This window comes from Phoca vitulina, unplaced genomic scaffold, assembly GCF_004348235.1.
Source record: "Phoca vitulina isolate PV1807 unplaced genomic scaffold, GSC_HSeal_1.0 scaffold7, whole genome shotgun sequence".
NCBI lineage: Eukaryota > Metazoa > Chordata > Mammalia > Carnivora > Phocidae > Phoca > Phoca vitulina.
Window position 1 is genome coordinate 59,661,547 of NW_022589710.1, and position 16,880 is coordinate 59,678,426.

General features: G+C 36.8%; 1 protein-coding gene across 1 annotated transcript in view; it reads right to left on the bottom strand.

The window, feature by feature from the left end:
* Nucleotides 1–16,880, bottom strand: part of CATSPERB (cation channel sperm associated auxiliary subunit beta) — a 95,686-nt gene that overhangs the window by 11,291 nt on the left and 67,515 nt on the right. Inside the window, exons 18-21 of the mRNA XM_032404640.1 lie at nt 14,249–14,584; nt 8,634–8,773; nt 6,103–6,300; nt 5,200–5,310 (exon numbers count right to left, since the gene is read on the bottom strand). Of these exons, the coding sequence (XP_032260531.1) occupies nt 5,200–5,310; nt 6,103–6,300; nt 8,634–8,773; nt 14,249–14,584 (785 nt within the window). The remainder of the gene's footprint in view (nt 1–5,199; nt 5,311–6,102; nt 6,301–8,633; nt 8,774–14,248; nt 14,585–16,880) is intronic.

Sequence of the window (16,880 nt, forward strand, 5' to 3'; positions counted from 1 at the left end):
TTCCAATCATGAACATGGGATCTTTCCCACATTTAACTCCCTTTTAACTTCTTCAGCTATGTTTTGTAGCTTTCAGTGTCCAAGTTCTGTATTTTCTGGGCTATATTTATTCCTAAATATTTTATCATTTGTGATGCTATCGTAAATGGAATTATTTTAATTTCACTTTTGTTCATTCTAGTATACAGAAATACAATTTTTTGTGTGTATTGATCTTGTGGCCTGCATCTCTTTTATAAACTCTAAGTTTTTTCTTTGTTTTTGTGGATTCTTTAAAATTATATGTATCTTATTAATATACATATTATATATAATTATAACATATATATAATATCATGTCATCTGTGACTAGAGATCATTTTATTTTTTCCTTTCTAATCTGGATGCTTTTTATTTCTTTTCCTTGCCTAATTGTCCTGGCTAGAACTTCCAGTCCAATACTGGATAGAAGAGGCATGAGCCTTGTCTTGTTCTTGGTCTTAAGGGAAAAGCTTCTATCTTTCACCATTAAGTATGATGTTAGCAGTGGGTATTTCATAGATGCCCTTTATCAGGTTGAGGAAGTTACCCTTTATTACTAGTTTGTTGAGTGCTTTTATCATGAAAGGTCATTGGATTTTGTCAAAAGCCTTTTCTGCGTCAATTGAGATGATCATGTATATTTTCCTTTCATTCTATTAATGTGGTGCATTACAGTGATTGATTTCTTATGTTAAGCCACCTTTGTGTTCCTGGGACAAATCTCACTTGGTCACGGTCTATGATCCTTTTACTATGCTGTTGAACTTGGTTTGCTAGTATTGTTGTAGGTTTTTTTTGTCTCTAATATTCATAAGGGATATTGGTTTGTAATTTTCTCTCAATGTGTTTATCTGGCTTTGGTATCAGGGTAATGCTAGCCTCTTAGAATCAGGAAGTGTTCCCTTCTCTTCTATTTTTTGGAAAAGCTTGAGAACTATTGGTGTTAAATTTTCTTTAAATGTTTGGTAGAATTCACCAATGAAGCCATCTGATCTTTTCTTTGTTGGGAGGTTTTTGATTACTGACCAACTCAATCTCTCTACTTGTCTTGGAGTTATTTAGATTTTCTATTTCATTTTCAGTCAGTTTAGGTCATTTCTGTTTTTCCATGAATGTTTCCATCTCATCTAGGTATCCAATTTGTTGACATACAATTGTTAATAGTACTCTTATAAATAAATATATGTATTTTATTTTTGTAAAGTTAATAGTAATATCCCATGTCCATTTCTGATTTTAGTTGTCTTTTCTTTTTTTCTTTGTCAGTCTATTTAAAGGTTTGTTGATCTTTTCAAAGAACCAACTTTTGGCTTTGTTATTCTTGCTACTATTCTTCAATTCTCTTCTTTATTCACCTCCACTCTAATCTTTATTATTTCCTTTCATCTGTTTACTTTGGATAATACCATATTATGTTAATTACTCTTTTTGATCAATAGGAGGACAAATCCCTCATTCATTTCCTGTTCTTCAAATTATTTATTTATTAATACCTATTTTCTTTTCAGTACAAACTTTAGAAAAAGCCCATTCTGTTCCCTCAAACATATTCTGTTGGGGTTTAGACTGTAATTGCACTGATTTTATAGATTAATCTATAGAGAATTGAGCTTTATAATGGTGAAGCTTCCCACCAAGAACGTGAGACTTCTCTCAATCCAAGGTGTTTTTTATATGTTTCAGCTAAATCATATAATTTTTTCCGTGCCTGTCTTGCACATATTTTTAGATTAAATTCTACATCTATTATTATATACAAATGAAGAGTGGGTTGTTTTCCATTATTACTTCTAATTAGTTATTACAGATATATAGGAACATTACTGATTTTTCTTTGTGATTTTATATCCATTGGGCTACATTATTGATAATAATTATTAGTTTTAGTAGTTTGCCAGCTGTTTCTTCCATATTTTCTAAGTAAGTAATTACATGTGGGAATGGTGAGTTTTATCTCTTTCCTATGTTTATACTTTATTTTTCTTTGTCACATTGGCTTAGCCTGACTTTACAAAATGAAGTAAAATAGAAGCATTAAAGCATGAATGCTTCTAATATTTAATTTTATATGTTTGCTAAATACTTCTCACAGATTTTATTTATTAGATTGAGTAATATCACTTCTATTTCTGTTTTACAGAAGTTTATTCAGAAATGGATGTTAAATTGTATCAAACATGTTTTATGGCTTCTAATGAGATTATTTTTCCTTTAATCCATTTATGAAGTGAATCAATTTAAAATGTTTCATAAGCTCAAACCTTCTCACATTGGAGAAAACCTAGTCTCCTGAAATACCAGAGTTAGTATATTCATGCATTTGCCTTACTAGTATTTTAGCTAGGATTTTTCACAAGTCAGACTAGACAAGAGATTTAGGGGTGGGTGAATTGACGATATAGGTGTGTATGCATACACTATTTTTTTGCATTTTTAAAAATTTTAATTTTAATGATTTAAAGTTATAGAATATGGACTGTATTGAGCCTTTTTGGAATTCATTAAGACTTTATTACAAAATAAGCAGTCACTTAGTATGGATGTTCCATGTGGACTGAAAGGAATGTACATTCTCTGTTTTATGCAGATACATTCACTATGCCCCAGGCTTTCTGGTTCTCCTGAGTCATGGAGTCCTTTCCTATGAATGCCCTTGCGAGAATACCTCCTTGCCCGGGATGCTCTTTTTCTCTCCCTTACCCTCCTCTACACTCCTCCTTTGTTGGTTCACTCCTACTCATCTTTCAGTCTGACTCCCTTGGACTAGGTTCTATACCCCTGATCCACAGTCATATTGTGTGTTTTATGTCTGTTTCTACTACTTGTCTGTCTTAAACTTAGGGGCAAGTAAGGATTAACTGGGAGATTTTTTTTTTAATGGAAATTTCAGGATTGCACCATAGTTTCTGATTCAGTAGCTGTGAGGTACAATTGAGAAAGCTACATTGTAGAAATATTCCTAGGTAATTCTGCTTCAGGTTATGCATGGTCATACTGTTCAGAAATTGTATTGAATTTGTACAACTTCTTGTTTAATTCCTATTCTCCCCCGTTACAGTAAAGATCCATGAAGGTATCGTGCTTATCTTGTTTGTTGCTGTATCCTCAGAGAAAGTTGATTTGTACAATGCCTGATAACACTGGAAATGCTGAAATTAACATGTGTTGAATGCATAAAAAAGTGCATTAAAAAACCTATTGACTTAGCTGTAAACGAGGTACATTTGCTATTCAACTCCTAAGAGAATCCTGAAAACATAAACAAACAAACTAAGGATTTCCATGTAAATATAGTAAAATCATATTTCAGTAGTGGACACAACAGGGCTTATCTTTGGAAAAGACTGGAATTGAAGAAGAATGCAGTATTATAGCTCGTCATTGCCTGGAGCAGAGCTTCTTACCCCAAAATGCAAGATTCAACAAGAAGTCAACCTCCTCATGTGTTGAGTATATAATAATATATGTACAAATGTGCATTATCAGATTGTTCAATAGTCTGAAAGCACTCCTTGTGTCTGGCACTGTTCTAGGTACAAGAGATGCAGTAAAGAGTAAAATAGATTTCAAAACAACAACAACCCTGACTTAATGTAGTTTACCTTTTTATGAAACACAGTAAATAAATGAGTAAAACATTAAAATTGTAATAAGTGCACTGAAGAACAAGAAAGGAGAGAAGGGGGACAGGGAGTGGGTACCACTGGGGGTGGGGCTTCCAAGTCTAAATAGCATGGTCAAGGCAGCCCTCACAACGATGGTGACGTTTAAGCAAAGACCCGAAGACAGTGACAGAGTGCACCATGAACTATCTGGCAGAAGAGCGTTCCAGACAGAGCAATTTCTTTGGCTTCAAAGGCTCTGAGATGGAAATTTGTCTGGCATATTTGAAGAACTACATGGAGGCCAGTGTGGTTGGAGCAGATTAACCCAGGGGGAAATCAGGTCAGATGGAATGCCAAGGCCAAATCATGAAGGACCTGACAGACCACTGTGAGAATTTGGCTTTAGCTCTGAATTACATGGAATGACAAGGAAGAGTTGTTGTTGCTGTTTTAAAGATTTTATTTATTTGACAGAGAGAGTACATCAGGAGGAGCGGCAAGCAGAGGGAGAGGGAGAGGCAGGCTCCCCACCAAGCAGGGAGCCTGATGCGGGACTCGATCCCAGCACCCCGGGATCAAGACCTGAGCTGAAGGCAGCTGCTTAACCAACTGAGCCACCCAGGCATCCCAACAAGGGAGAGTTTTGAACAAAAGAAACAAGCATTTTATGTCTTTCTATATGTGTGTGTGTGTGTACTTATACAATGCATGCACATATAGAATGGGTGTGAATGTTTGTGCACATCTATAGGTAGGCAGGTGTGTTCTTCTGGAGAGAGATTCCACAGGCATCTGTGAGGTTTCCTCAAGAAGCTACCCCATCATGTACTCTTCCTCTCAACCTCATGGTTTCTGTCTGTTCTTTCTATCTTGTTCACTCCATACTCCAGAGAGGCAGAGTGCTGCTGGGTTTGGTTGTTTTCTAAGCAGACCATTGGTAGGAGTTTAAATGTGTTGTGTTGGATCAAATTGTCTTCTTTCTATAGGACACCTTTCGTTTCACTGGGCTGGCCATGTGAGATGGGTCTGGGGGCTCCTTTCATCTGAGAAAAGATGCTGTCACCCCACTAATCCCCTTTGAAATCCAAAGAGGAACCTAGGAGACATCAGCAGAAAGAAGTCCATTTAGAGTTCTTGGCTCCAAAACCACATCCAGAAGTAGCAGTAAGAGGAAAGGGGTTAATGGGGCATCTGGGTGGCTCAGTCGGTTAGGTGTCTGACTTCAGCTCAGGTCATGATCGCAGGGTCCTGGGACTGAGCACCGCATCAGGCTCCCTGCGCAGTGGGGAGTCTGCTTCTCCCTTACCCTCTCTCCTTGCTCCTCCCCATTTATGCTCTGTGTCTCTCTTAAATAAATAAAATCTTTAAAAAAAAATGAAAGGGGGGACTAAAAGAGGAGGAGGAGGAACAAGGTAGTAGGAATAGTAATAAACACTGACATATCAGGGCAGATGGAACATTATTTTGAATGAACCTTCTCATTTAGTCCCTAGAGCTAGGTCCATCTGTAATTTCACTGAATGATTTCTTGAATTCAAATAAGAACTGGTTTGTATGTTCAAAAATTATTTACCTTTGACTTAGGAAATAGATTTCTTGGTATAGGTTTGCTGGGATCCACATGGTAAAAATTGTCTGTGAGTGGAATAGCAATTCCCATATTAGATGGAGGCCTGTAGTTTATCTGTAAGTGATTAAGCAAAGAAAACATGTAATTTATAATTATTTACTAAGTCTTTAACTTTAAAATCTTGGTTTTCCAGAAAAGCATTCAAAGCAAATATTTCATTTTTAGTTCCAGGCATTCGAGTAAATTTCTATTCTCCTTGCACTTCCTACACCTTATTTTTCTGGGATTTCAACAACCTTAGCCCACAGCAATATAATTGTTTGGAACTTGTAAATAAGTGAAAAAAAATTTTAGTATGTAAAATAGCTACCATAAAGTAAATGCGAGAAAGTTTCAACACCCTATAAAAAGTCTTAGTGGTGTATTTAGTAAATAAATCTTCAAGTTCAGTCAGTTGCTTTTTTTGACACAGAGAAAATCATAAGTAATAAATTCATCAGCAAAGAATAATAATACACATTTTTTAAAGTGTCACAGATTCTGACAAGGCAGAAATTAAAACTGTAACTACATCGAAATGGAACCAGTAAGATGGAACTAGGACAGGTCAACAGAATGGCCAATAACTGTATATAGCACAAAATCCCCAAGATTATGCCACCATAATATAGCATAAAATAATTTTTAAGATGGTGAGACTGAGTTACCAGGAAAAGTCATTATTTCAAAAGTGTTAGCATTTTAGAAATTAATAATTGTCACATCCTCAAGATGACAGGAAGATTGAACCATAACTGGAGTGTTTTGTGCATCTCAGGAAAGAAATGCTAAGATGGGATGGCCAGCCAACCACACAAAAGTAATATATCACAGGTAACCTTAAAACAATCTGCTTAGGTTTCTTACCGGTAAAGTTTTGATCATATTAAAACCCTGACTGTCTTTGTGAACACCGCTAATCCAGTCTTCTAGTGGGATGAGTTTACTAGGAATGTGATGCATAGATTTGAGATAACTACAGCTGTTTTTCAATGTTGGCACGACTGTCGTGACAAAGCACTCAGTAGATGCTCCCCAGACAACTAATGCCAATGAGGTTGAACCCTGAGAACATCCAAAGAAATGAAGGTTATTGAAAGTAACTGTTAAATTACTATTTCAATTTCCTTGCTGGTTATGGGTGTAGTGATCCAAACGTGCACCAGCAGCCCAATGTCTATAGCAGCAATGTCCACAATAGCCAAACTATGGAAAGAATCTAGATGTCCATCAACAGATGAATGGATAAAGAAGATGTGGTATATCTATACAATGGAATATTACTCAGCCATCAGAAAGGATGAAATCTTACCATTTACATCGACGTGGATGGAACTGGAGGGTATTATGCTGAGTGAAATAAGTCAATCAGAGAAAGACAATTACCACATAATTTCACTTAAATGAGAACTATAAGAAACAATGCAGAGGAAGGAGATTAAGCCTCACATCAGGCTCTGCACTCAGTGGGAGTCTGCTTGTCCCTCTCCATCTCCCTCTGGCCATCCCCTCACTCATGCTCTGTGTCTCTCTCAAAACAAATAAATAAAATTTTTTTTAAATGTAGAAATACTAATAACTGTGATGATGTTGTAGACTCTGGTACCTCTATCCCCCCATACTCTGTAGCCATTAAAAATGGTATATTTTAAAAAATTTTTACCAAAACACATTGAACCAGAATCTATGCAGGATTCTACTATTAAAGGAAATGTGGCTGGGGGTGGGAGAGGCACAAATTAAGTAAGAGACAAGGAAACAAACATAAGAATCCAAAATGTTAGGGCGCCTGGGTGGCTCAGTCGTTAAGCGCCTGCCTTCGGCTCAGGTCATGATCCCAGGGTCCTGGGATCGAGCCCCACATCGGGCTCCCTGCTCAGCAGGAAGCCTGCTTCTCCCTCTCCCACTCCCCTCGCTTGTGTTCCCTCTCTCACTGTGTCTCTCTGTCAAATAAATAAATAAAATCTTTAAAAAAAAAAAAAAGAATCCAAAATGTTAGACAATCTATAACACAGCTGATCTGATTTCTACAATTCAATGGCAAATGAAGAAAATGGACTAGTATCTAAGACACTTAAGAGAAAATAATCACATACCATGTGAATCTTGTTTGGCTCCCAATTCAAACAAAACAACTATAAAAATATCTTTGAGAAAATTGGGGAATTTGATTATGGACTAGGTTTTGTAGGATACCAAAAAAAAAAAAAAAAGTTTTAGGAACAACAACGGCATGATAATGGTTATATGAGAGATAATGCACATATTTTTTAGAGATGTATATGGAGTCATATAAAGAGTGAAATGACATGATGCTTGCTTTCATTCTAAAATATCTCAGACTATAAAACAAAAACCAAAATGTTGGGGGGAGGATGATAAAACACAAGTAGCAAAATCTTGACTACCGTTTGAGTACTAGGTATATGGAAACTCTACTTTGGTCTATATCTGGAAGTCTTCATGATAAAGACAATTTTGGGATATGCAGAAAAAATATTTAGTGACTCAAAAGGATTAAATCATATAGTTAAGTGGAAGGGGAAAAAATGTTTAAAGTGTATGTACAACGCTCTCCCAGTTTTAGGGAAAAAAGAAAAGAAAAATACTGTCAGTTCATAGTGATTGAGCCTTTTCCATGTGCCATTTATTTTTTTTAAAGATTTTATTTATTTATTTGATAGAGAGACACACAGAGAGAGGGAACACAAGCAGGGGGAGTGGGAGAGGGAGAAGCAGGCTTCTCACGGAGCAGGGAGCCCGATGGGGGGCTCAATCCCAGGACCCTGGGATCATGACCTGAGCCGAAGGCAGACAGTTAACGACTGAGCCACCCAGGCGGCCCTCCACGTGCCACACATTTAGATGCCCTACTTGAATGATCACGTTGAATTCTCAGAAACTACCCCGTGAGGCAGGTATTGTCATTATCATCTCCAATTCATAGATGAGGAAACTTAACCATAGTAAAGTGACCTTCCCAAGTTCACAGACGGCACCAAAAGTGAGATCTATACCAGGCAGTCTTATCCAAAGCTCACTCATTCTATAATGCTAAGGTTTTATTTATTTATTTGTCAGAGAGAGAAAGAGAGCACAAGCAAGGGGAGCTGCAGGCAGAGGGAGAAGCAGACTCCCTGCTGAGCAGGGAGCCTGATGCGGGACTCAATCCCAGGACCCCAGGATCATGACCTGAGCCGAAGGCAGACGCTTAACTGACTGAGCCACCCACGCATCCCTCGTAATGTTTTACTGCCTTTTTGTAATTGCCCAAATGTTAAAAGTGCTTAGTCATTCTTGAGAGGTAGGATTATGTGTAATTTTCCCTTCTTTCTCTTGGCTTATATTGTAAGTTTTCCATAATTAACAGACTTTTTTGTAATTAAAGAAAATCTTACTTGACGTAAAGCTTTGCTAGCTGCAGAAATTTTCATTACGTAACTATCAGTATCATCAAAAGAGCCTTCAGCTTTAACTTCCAACAAATTTGCATTTCCAACAATGACTTTCAGTAGTGGTATTTCGAGTGTTCGAACACCTATGGAAACAAGGCTAAAGGTTAAAATTAAATCATAGTGTGTCAGTTATACTAAAAACATCTGGAAACTAAAAAAGAAAAATAATTAAATCATGAAAATTTTAAACAATTTCATAATGTCTAGCTAATCAGGATTCTAGAACAGCTACAGACTCTATTATGAACGCTTCATAATGGCTACAAATATAGTTAGGAATTTATATGGAGTTAACTTTGATGGCTCTTGGAAAAATTTAACTTCACAAATATTTTCTCACAAAAATATTGCTCCCTTCCATTTCTCATTCTTCAGCCAAGGTCTCAAATGCATGAAAAGGTCACTTGGACTGTACTGGTCACACTGAGCTGGATGGCTTAGTGAAGAAACTGAAGGATGCATGCTCAACTTCAAGAGCCATCAGCCCATGGTTGCCAAGACAAAATGAGGCAGGTAACATGACCTGGCATCAGGCCTATTTCTGCCTGCGGGCCACCTGCTTGCAATCGCTCCATACTGAGAAATTTACTAGAAAAAGAGATTTGACAGACTATGTAGTCTATCTGCCATCTTTACTAATCAGTAAATCAGGGCTGAGAAGTAGGAAATGATTTGCCTGAAGTCTCATCTACAACCGTTTCCCTTAAACCAAAGTGAGCTGGTTAGTGCTTCCTAAACAGTCACTGGGTATTACTGTTAGAATGCAGATTCTGATTTACCAGGGTCTGCAGAGGGGACTGAGTTTGTACATCCTCTACATTAGCTGTATTCAGGTATAACTGATGAAGAAAATTGTATATATTTAAAGTGTATAATGTGATGATTTCATATATATAGATATCATATATATATTCATTTATATATATATATACACACACACACACACACTGTGAAATGAATATCACAATTAAATTAACACATCCACCACCTCATAGTTACTTTGTATGTGTAGTGAGAACATATAAGATCTACTCTCTTAGCAGTATTATTATTATGATTTTTTTTTGAAAGCGGGCAGAGACGAGAGAGGGGGAAAGGGAGAGAGAGAGAATCTTAAGCAAGCTCCACGTCCAGCACAGAGCCTGAAGCGGGTCCCAATCTCATGACCCTCTATCTCAGGACCCTGAGATCAGGACCTGAGCCAAAATCAGAAGTCGGATGCTTAACTGCCTGAGCCACCCAGGCACCTCCAATACAGTATTATTAACTATAGGTCCCATGGCATATGTTACATCCCCAGAACTTACTCATTTTACAATGAGAAGTTTGTATCCACTCACCAACCTCTGTACATTTTTTTCTACTCCCTAACCCCTGGCAACCAGCATTTATTCTACTCTCTATTTCTGTGAGTTAGACTTAAAAATTAGATTCCACGTCTGAGTGAGATAATATAGTACTTATCTATCTCTATGTGGCTTATTTCATTTAGCATATCCTCCAGATTCATCCATGTTACTGCAAATGGCAGAATTTCCTTCTTTTTATGGCTTAATAATTAGCCATCTCTCTCTCTCTCTCACAAACACACACACACACACACACACACACACCATGTTTTCTTTATCCATTCTTCCATCAACCGACACTTAGGTTGTTTCTGTATCTTGGCTATTATAACCTGCAATGAACATGGGAGTGCAGATACCTCTTTGAGAAACTGATTTTGTTTCCTTCAGATATATACCCAGAAGTGGGATTTCTGGATCATATGGTAGTTCTATTTTTAATTTTTTGAGGAACTTCCATACTGTTTTCCATAGTGGCTGCCCCAGTTTTCATTTCCCCCAATGGTGCATGAGGGTTCCCTTTTTGTCTACATCCTCACCAATGCTTGTCATCTCTTGTCTTTTTGATACTAGTCATTCTAACAGGTTTGAGGTGATATCTCACTGTGGTTTTGATTTGCATTTTCCTCATGATTTGTGATGTTGAACACTTTCTCCTATATTTGTTGGCCATGCATATGTCTTCTTTGAAAAATGTCTATTCAGGTTCTTTGCCCGTTTTTTAATTGCATTATTTGTGGGGTTTTGTTTGTTTTTTGCTATTGAGATGCATGAGTTCCTTATACATTTTAGATATTAACCTCTTATTGGATATATGGTTTGCCCATATTTTCTCCCACTCCATAAGCTGTCTTTTCATTTTGCTGGTTTCCTTTGCTGTGCAGAAGCTTTTTAGTTTGATGTAGTCCTACTTATTTACTTCTGTTTTTGTTGCCTTTGATTTTTGTGTCATATCCAGAAAAGTCAGTGCCAAGACCAAAGTCAAGGATCTTTTCCCCTATGTTTTCTTCTAGGAGTTTTATGGTTTTAGGTCTTACATTTAAGCCTTTAATCCATTCCATTAATTTTTGTGAGGGGTGTAAGATAAGGGTTCAGTTTCATTCTTTTGGATGTGATTATCCAGTTTTCCCTACATCATTATTGAAGAGACTATCTTTTTCCCCACTGTGTGTTCTTGGCTCCTTGTCAAATATTAATTAACCATATATGTGTGGGTTTATTTCTGGGCTCTCTATTTTACTCCATTGGGTTATGGTTTTTATGCCAGTACCATAATGTTTTGATTAATATAGTGTTGTAATATAGTTTGAAATCAGGGAGTATGATGCCTCCAGTTTTGTTCTTCCTAAAGACTGCTTTAGCTATTCAGGGTTTTTAATGTGATATATGATATTAACATAATGAAGGGTAAAAATCATTGATCATCTACATCACAATAGATGTAGAAAAAGCATTCGACAACATTCAACGTCCATTCATGATAAAAACTCTCAACAAATTAGGTATAGAAGGAATGTATCTCAACACAATAAAGGTCATATATGACAAGACCGTAGCTAACTTCATACTCCTATGTCATCATACTCATCATACTCAAAGCTTAAAACTTTGCCTCTAAGATCAGGAACAAGACAAGGATGCCTACTCTTGCTAATTCTGTTCAACATGGTACTGGAAGCCCTACCCAGAACAATTAGACAAGAAAAAGAAATACAGTGCATCCAAATCAGAAAGGAAGAAGTAAAATTGCTTCTGTTTGCAGATAACAGGATCTTATATAGAGATAAGTAAAGTTGCCGGATTCAGAATCAAAATACAAAAATCAGTTGTGTTTCTATATACTAACAATGAACTATCCAAAAGAGAAATTAAGAAAACAATCTCATTTACAATAGCATCAAAAAGAATAAAATACATAGGAATAAATTTAACCAAAGAGGTAAAAAACCTGTACACTGAAAACTATGAGTTTCAGTGAAAGAAATTGAAGAAGACACAAATAAATGGAAAGATATCCTGTGTTCATATATTGCAAGAATACTGTTAAAATGTTCATACCTACAGACTCAATGCAATCCATATCAATATTCCAATAGGGTTTTTCAAAGAAATAGAAAAAACAGCCCTAAAATTTGTGTGGAACCACAAAAGATTCTACACTTCTAACAAGCAGCTAGGTGCTGCTGATGTGGTTGGTCTAGGCACCCACACTTTGAGTAGCATGCACTAGGCTTTTCTTCACAAAGAGGCAATTGAGTTGATTTGATTATTACTACTTGTTTCCATCAAACTGAATGAGTAAAACTGTACCATTCAACAATGAATTTGGTATATTTTAAAGCTGAAATATTTAGAACACTGTGGGACTTATACCAGAATATGAAGAGATAACAAAGGAACAGAGTTTTAACAATCCAGAATGGTGAAGATGATAGGTAAATTGTTTACTGTATTCTGAAACCAGTTAAGAAAGATCACACTATTCAAGAAGTGATATTGGAACAACTAGCTAACCACCTACAATATACCAAAGCAAAATCTACATAAATTAAAGACTTAGATGGAAAGTTAAAACTATAAAATTAAAACTCCAAAATTACTTGAAGGAAATATGAACAATTAGTCATCTAATCAATGAGAAAGGATTCTAAGAGTTTCAAGAGGAAGTTTCTTTTTTTTTTTTTTTTACCAGTATTTAAGTCCACAATCTTGATTGAAACAAAGAGTTGTCCTCCAATTTTTTTTTTTTTGGTAATTTTCACTTGTATAAATTGTATTTGATTCTGTTTTTCAAATGAGCCTTTTTAAAAAAAATCGTGTTTTGCCCTTTCATTATGATTCAAAGATCTTCTTTTGTCTCTTTAAGAGTTTTACATATAGTTGGTTTATAGTGTCTTTCTGATTTTTCTATTGTCTCAAGTCCTTGGAGATTAAAGATCAAGTTCTTGGGGTGCCTCGATGGCTGTCAGTCAAGCAGCTGACTCTTGATCTCAGGTCTTGATTTCAGGGTCATTAGTTCAAGCCCTGCATTGGGCTCCATGCTGGGTGTGGAGTCTACTTTATAAGTAAGTAAGTAAGTAAATAAAATGAAAATAAAAATCAAGTTCTCTTTCTTATGTTAGGTCATTTCGTTACATAGTTTTAAAATGTTTTCCTCAATTCATGTTCCATGGAGATTGATTTTTCCATGGAAGTCTATGTTCCCTGGATTATGGAAATATTCCTACCAAGGGTTTTATGCTTGTCTAAGCTGGAGCCCATGTGTTATAATTATTTCTCAGCTTGGGATTCCTACAACTAGTGTGTTTGTCTCTAGGGGTTACACAGCCTTGGACTTTGGGGTTTTCACAGGAGATCCTTTTTTTCCACTTTGAGTCTCATGGAGATGATAATCCCCTGAACTCCCTCTTTGGATTGGTAGAGTTTTCATAATCCCCCTTTCATGATTTAAGCTCCCAGCTTTACTTAATGGTTTTGGTTCCAGCCTTCTACCACAAAGTATATTCTGCCAATGCCTGGGCATTAAAATCCATCCCTTTGTCTATATGGCCCATACTTGAGCCTCACACCTTTCAGGGTGCCACAAAGTAGCTAATTTCTTTGGCTTTGAGTTCCCTCTTCATTTCTGGTGACAGGATTTTCTTCTCTTTCCCTCCCTTCCCTCCATCTTTCCCTTCTCTCTTTCTAGCTCAGTTATTTACCAAAATTTTTGTTTTACTTTTCCAGTGTGCCATTTCTCCATCATCTTTAGTAAGTTTAATGTTACTTTTGCAATAAATAAATGTCATGGAAAAATGGAGAAAATAGAATACTATTTAAAAGCTATTTTTTGGCTTAAAATAAATACTTGAAATAACTACAACAACATCAAAGGAATGAAAGAGTTTTCTTTTCAGAGGACAGTAAAAATCTAAACTAAAATCCTGTGTAAACTGGGACTGCTAACTTAACCTCATTTTTCTCATTTGTAAATGAGGATTAAAATCTAGCCTTTTAGAGTTGCTATAAGTATTAAATTAAAAATACATAAAAATAATTTAGTACAGAGCCTCACACATAGTAAGTGTTCAATAATTAGAAGCTAATACTGTTATTAACAGAATGCCAGCTACTATGTAAGCCAAAGATAATGGAAATATCAAAGAGTATATTTTACATTCAAGAAAAACAACATCTCCTTTTGATGTTTCCCAGTAAAAATAAACTTACCTTTTGTATTAGGTATGACCTTAACTTCTAAAGTACGAGATTTCCCCAGATCAATGTATTTCAGGATATTGAGGGATAGGGAATGATCATGTTGAAACCAATAATTACATGGTTTTGCATATATAGACCACATTCGTCCATTCCTGTGCCCCAAGTTGTATAAGAACCAGGAGTCTTTTGGGAAGGTCATATTGTTGCGTACACTTTCAGGCATGGTAGCAACAGCTAAAGCATTCTTAGCATCTAAAACGCTTATGATCAGGAAGCTGCTGTAACCAGGAATCACCACAGTCTTCTCTATATCCAGATCTTGAAATGAGGCATTAGTACCCGGAGCTAAAACAGGAATAATTTATTATAAAATAAAATAGCCAATGTTCTTCAAGCATACTGGTGGACATAATTGATGAAAACATTGAGTTTTTAAACTATGGTCTTAACCAGAGAACACAGTGGCCAGATATGAGGTTAGAATTCAAATTATTTTGTAGAAAGTATATCACAAATATGTCAAGCACAAACCTATACTTAAACCTTTACTATGAAACTAGTTCTATAAAATCCTCAGCAGAAAAAAAAAAAAAAAACACCCATGTAGGGCTAAGTAATTATAAGAAAGCTGACTTCTCTACTTTAGAACTGCCAAGAGCCTTAATAACTTAGAATCTTTATTGTGATTCTACAAGAGAAGGATAATATAGCCAGTGTTTCCCCAGGATATTTATTGATAGATGAATAATTGATTGTTTAGGAAGAGCATGAAGACTTAAAAGAAACTAGACTTTAGGGCAGGACCGTGAGAAACATTCCCACATAAGAGGATGTGAGAGGAGCCGCAAGAGGGCTGTTTCAAGGAAGGGGAGGTCGTCATAGTCAAATGTCTTTGATAGGTCAGGAAATATACCACCACACCAATGTTCTCCTCATTCTGAAAAAATCAATAGAAGTAGTCAGAAGAGACCATCATAGTTCCCTTTATTGTATATGCATGCTCTAATTCCTCCCACTCTATTATTTTTCTTATTTATTGGAGAGAGAGAGAGAGAAAGAGAGAGTGAGGGGAGAGACAGAGTAGGAGGAAGAGAGAGAATCCCAAGCAGACTCTTCACTGAGCGTGGAGCTGGACACAGGGCTCAATCCCAGGACCCTGAGTCCATGACCTGAGCAGGAACCAAGAGTTGGATGCTTAACCGACTGAGCCATCCAGCCGCCCCATTATTTCTCCCACTTGATACAAACCAACAAAAATCCTTTCCCACATTCCCTCCAACTGCCACATAATCTCTCCTTCCCTTACAGCAAAATCCCCCCCCCCCAAAGAGTTGCTTTCATTCACTGTCTTCAATTCCTCTCTGTTTAGAGAAATTCAATTCCTACTGTTTAGAACCTAATCCAATCAGACTACACTACTCCACCCAACAAAAGATTTTGTCAAGGTTACCAATGACTTGCCCACAGATCTGCTGGTTGGTTTTCCTTCCTCATCTGACCTGACCTATTGGTTCCCTCCTTCTTGAAAGACTTTCCTCACACTTTCTCTTAATTCTTCTCTGAGCAGACCATCCACTCTCCTGTCCTGTGGGAGAAATTATGGGGCGGCTGGATGGCTCAGTCGGTTAAGCATCCAGCTCTTGGTTTCTGCTCAGGTCACGAATTCAGGGTCCTGGGATTGAGTCCTGTGTCCCCCGTCTTCCTAAACACTAACTGTTGCAATGCCAAGGATTGCAACTTTGGCCTTTTCCTTTCCATATTTGTACTCATCTTCCAGGTGATGTCATCTTGTCTCATAGCATCAACTATCATACATGTACTGACTGCTCAAATTTCTCTCTCCAGTCCAGATGCCTTCCCTGAACTCCAGGTTTGTCTTACTAAATATGAACCTCATTTTTCCACTTGGATGAGTAACAGTTATCTTAAATTTAATATAATCTCTCACCTGATTACTGCAATCACGAAATTGATTTCTTTGCTTTCCTTCTTGACTTCTATCACCTGCCCAGCCCATTCTCAACACAGGAACCAAAGTGATCTTGTTAAAACCTAAGGCCAATCATGTTACCTTCTGCTTGAACGCTTCCAATGGCTTCCCATTTACTCACAATAAAAGCCAAATCCTTACAATAAACGATACTAATGTTGAATTTATATCTATTGTATATAATCCTTCAAATAGAAATATCCTACCTAATATTTTTTTTAACATTCTATTTTTTTTAAAGATTTTATTTATTTATTTAATTGACAGAGAGAGAGAGAGAGACAGCGAGAGAGGGAACACAAGCAGGGGGAGTGGGAGCGGGAGAAGCAGGCTTCCGGCCCAGCAGGGAGCCCGACGCAGGGCTCGATCCCAGGACCCTGGGATCATGACCTGAGCCAAAGGCAGTCGCTTAACCAACTGAGCCACCCAGCCGCCCCCCTACATAATTATTTTAATATGTAGGGCAAAATCTACATGGACTTCGTATTTTTTTTTTTTTTGGACTTCCTATTTTCTTTCACTTCTCCTTAATACTGTTTAAGACAAAATAACATTATAGGAATAAATGACAGGCACTACTATTGATGAAATATTAATGAAGTTATAGCTAGATTTTATTATATTAGAAATTAAAAATTCCTCCAGGAACCT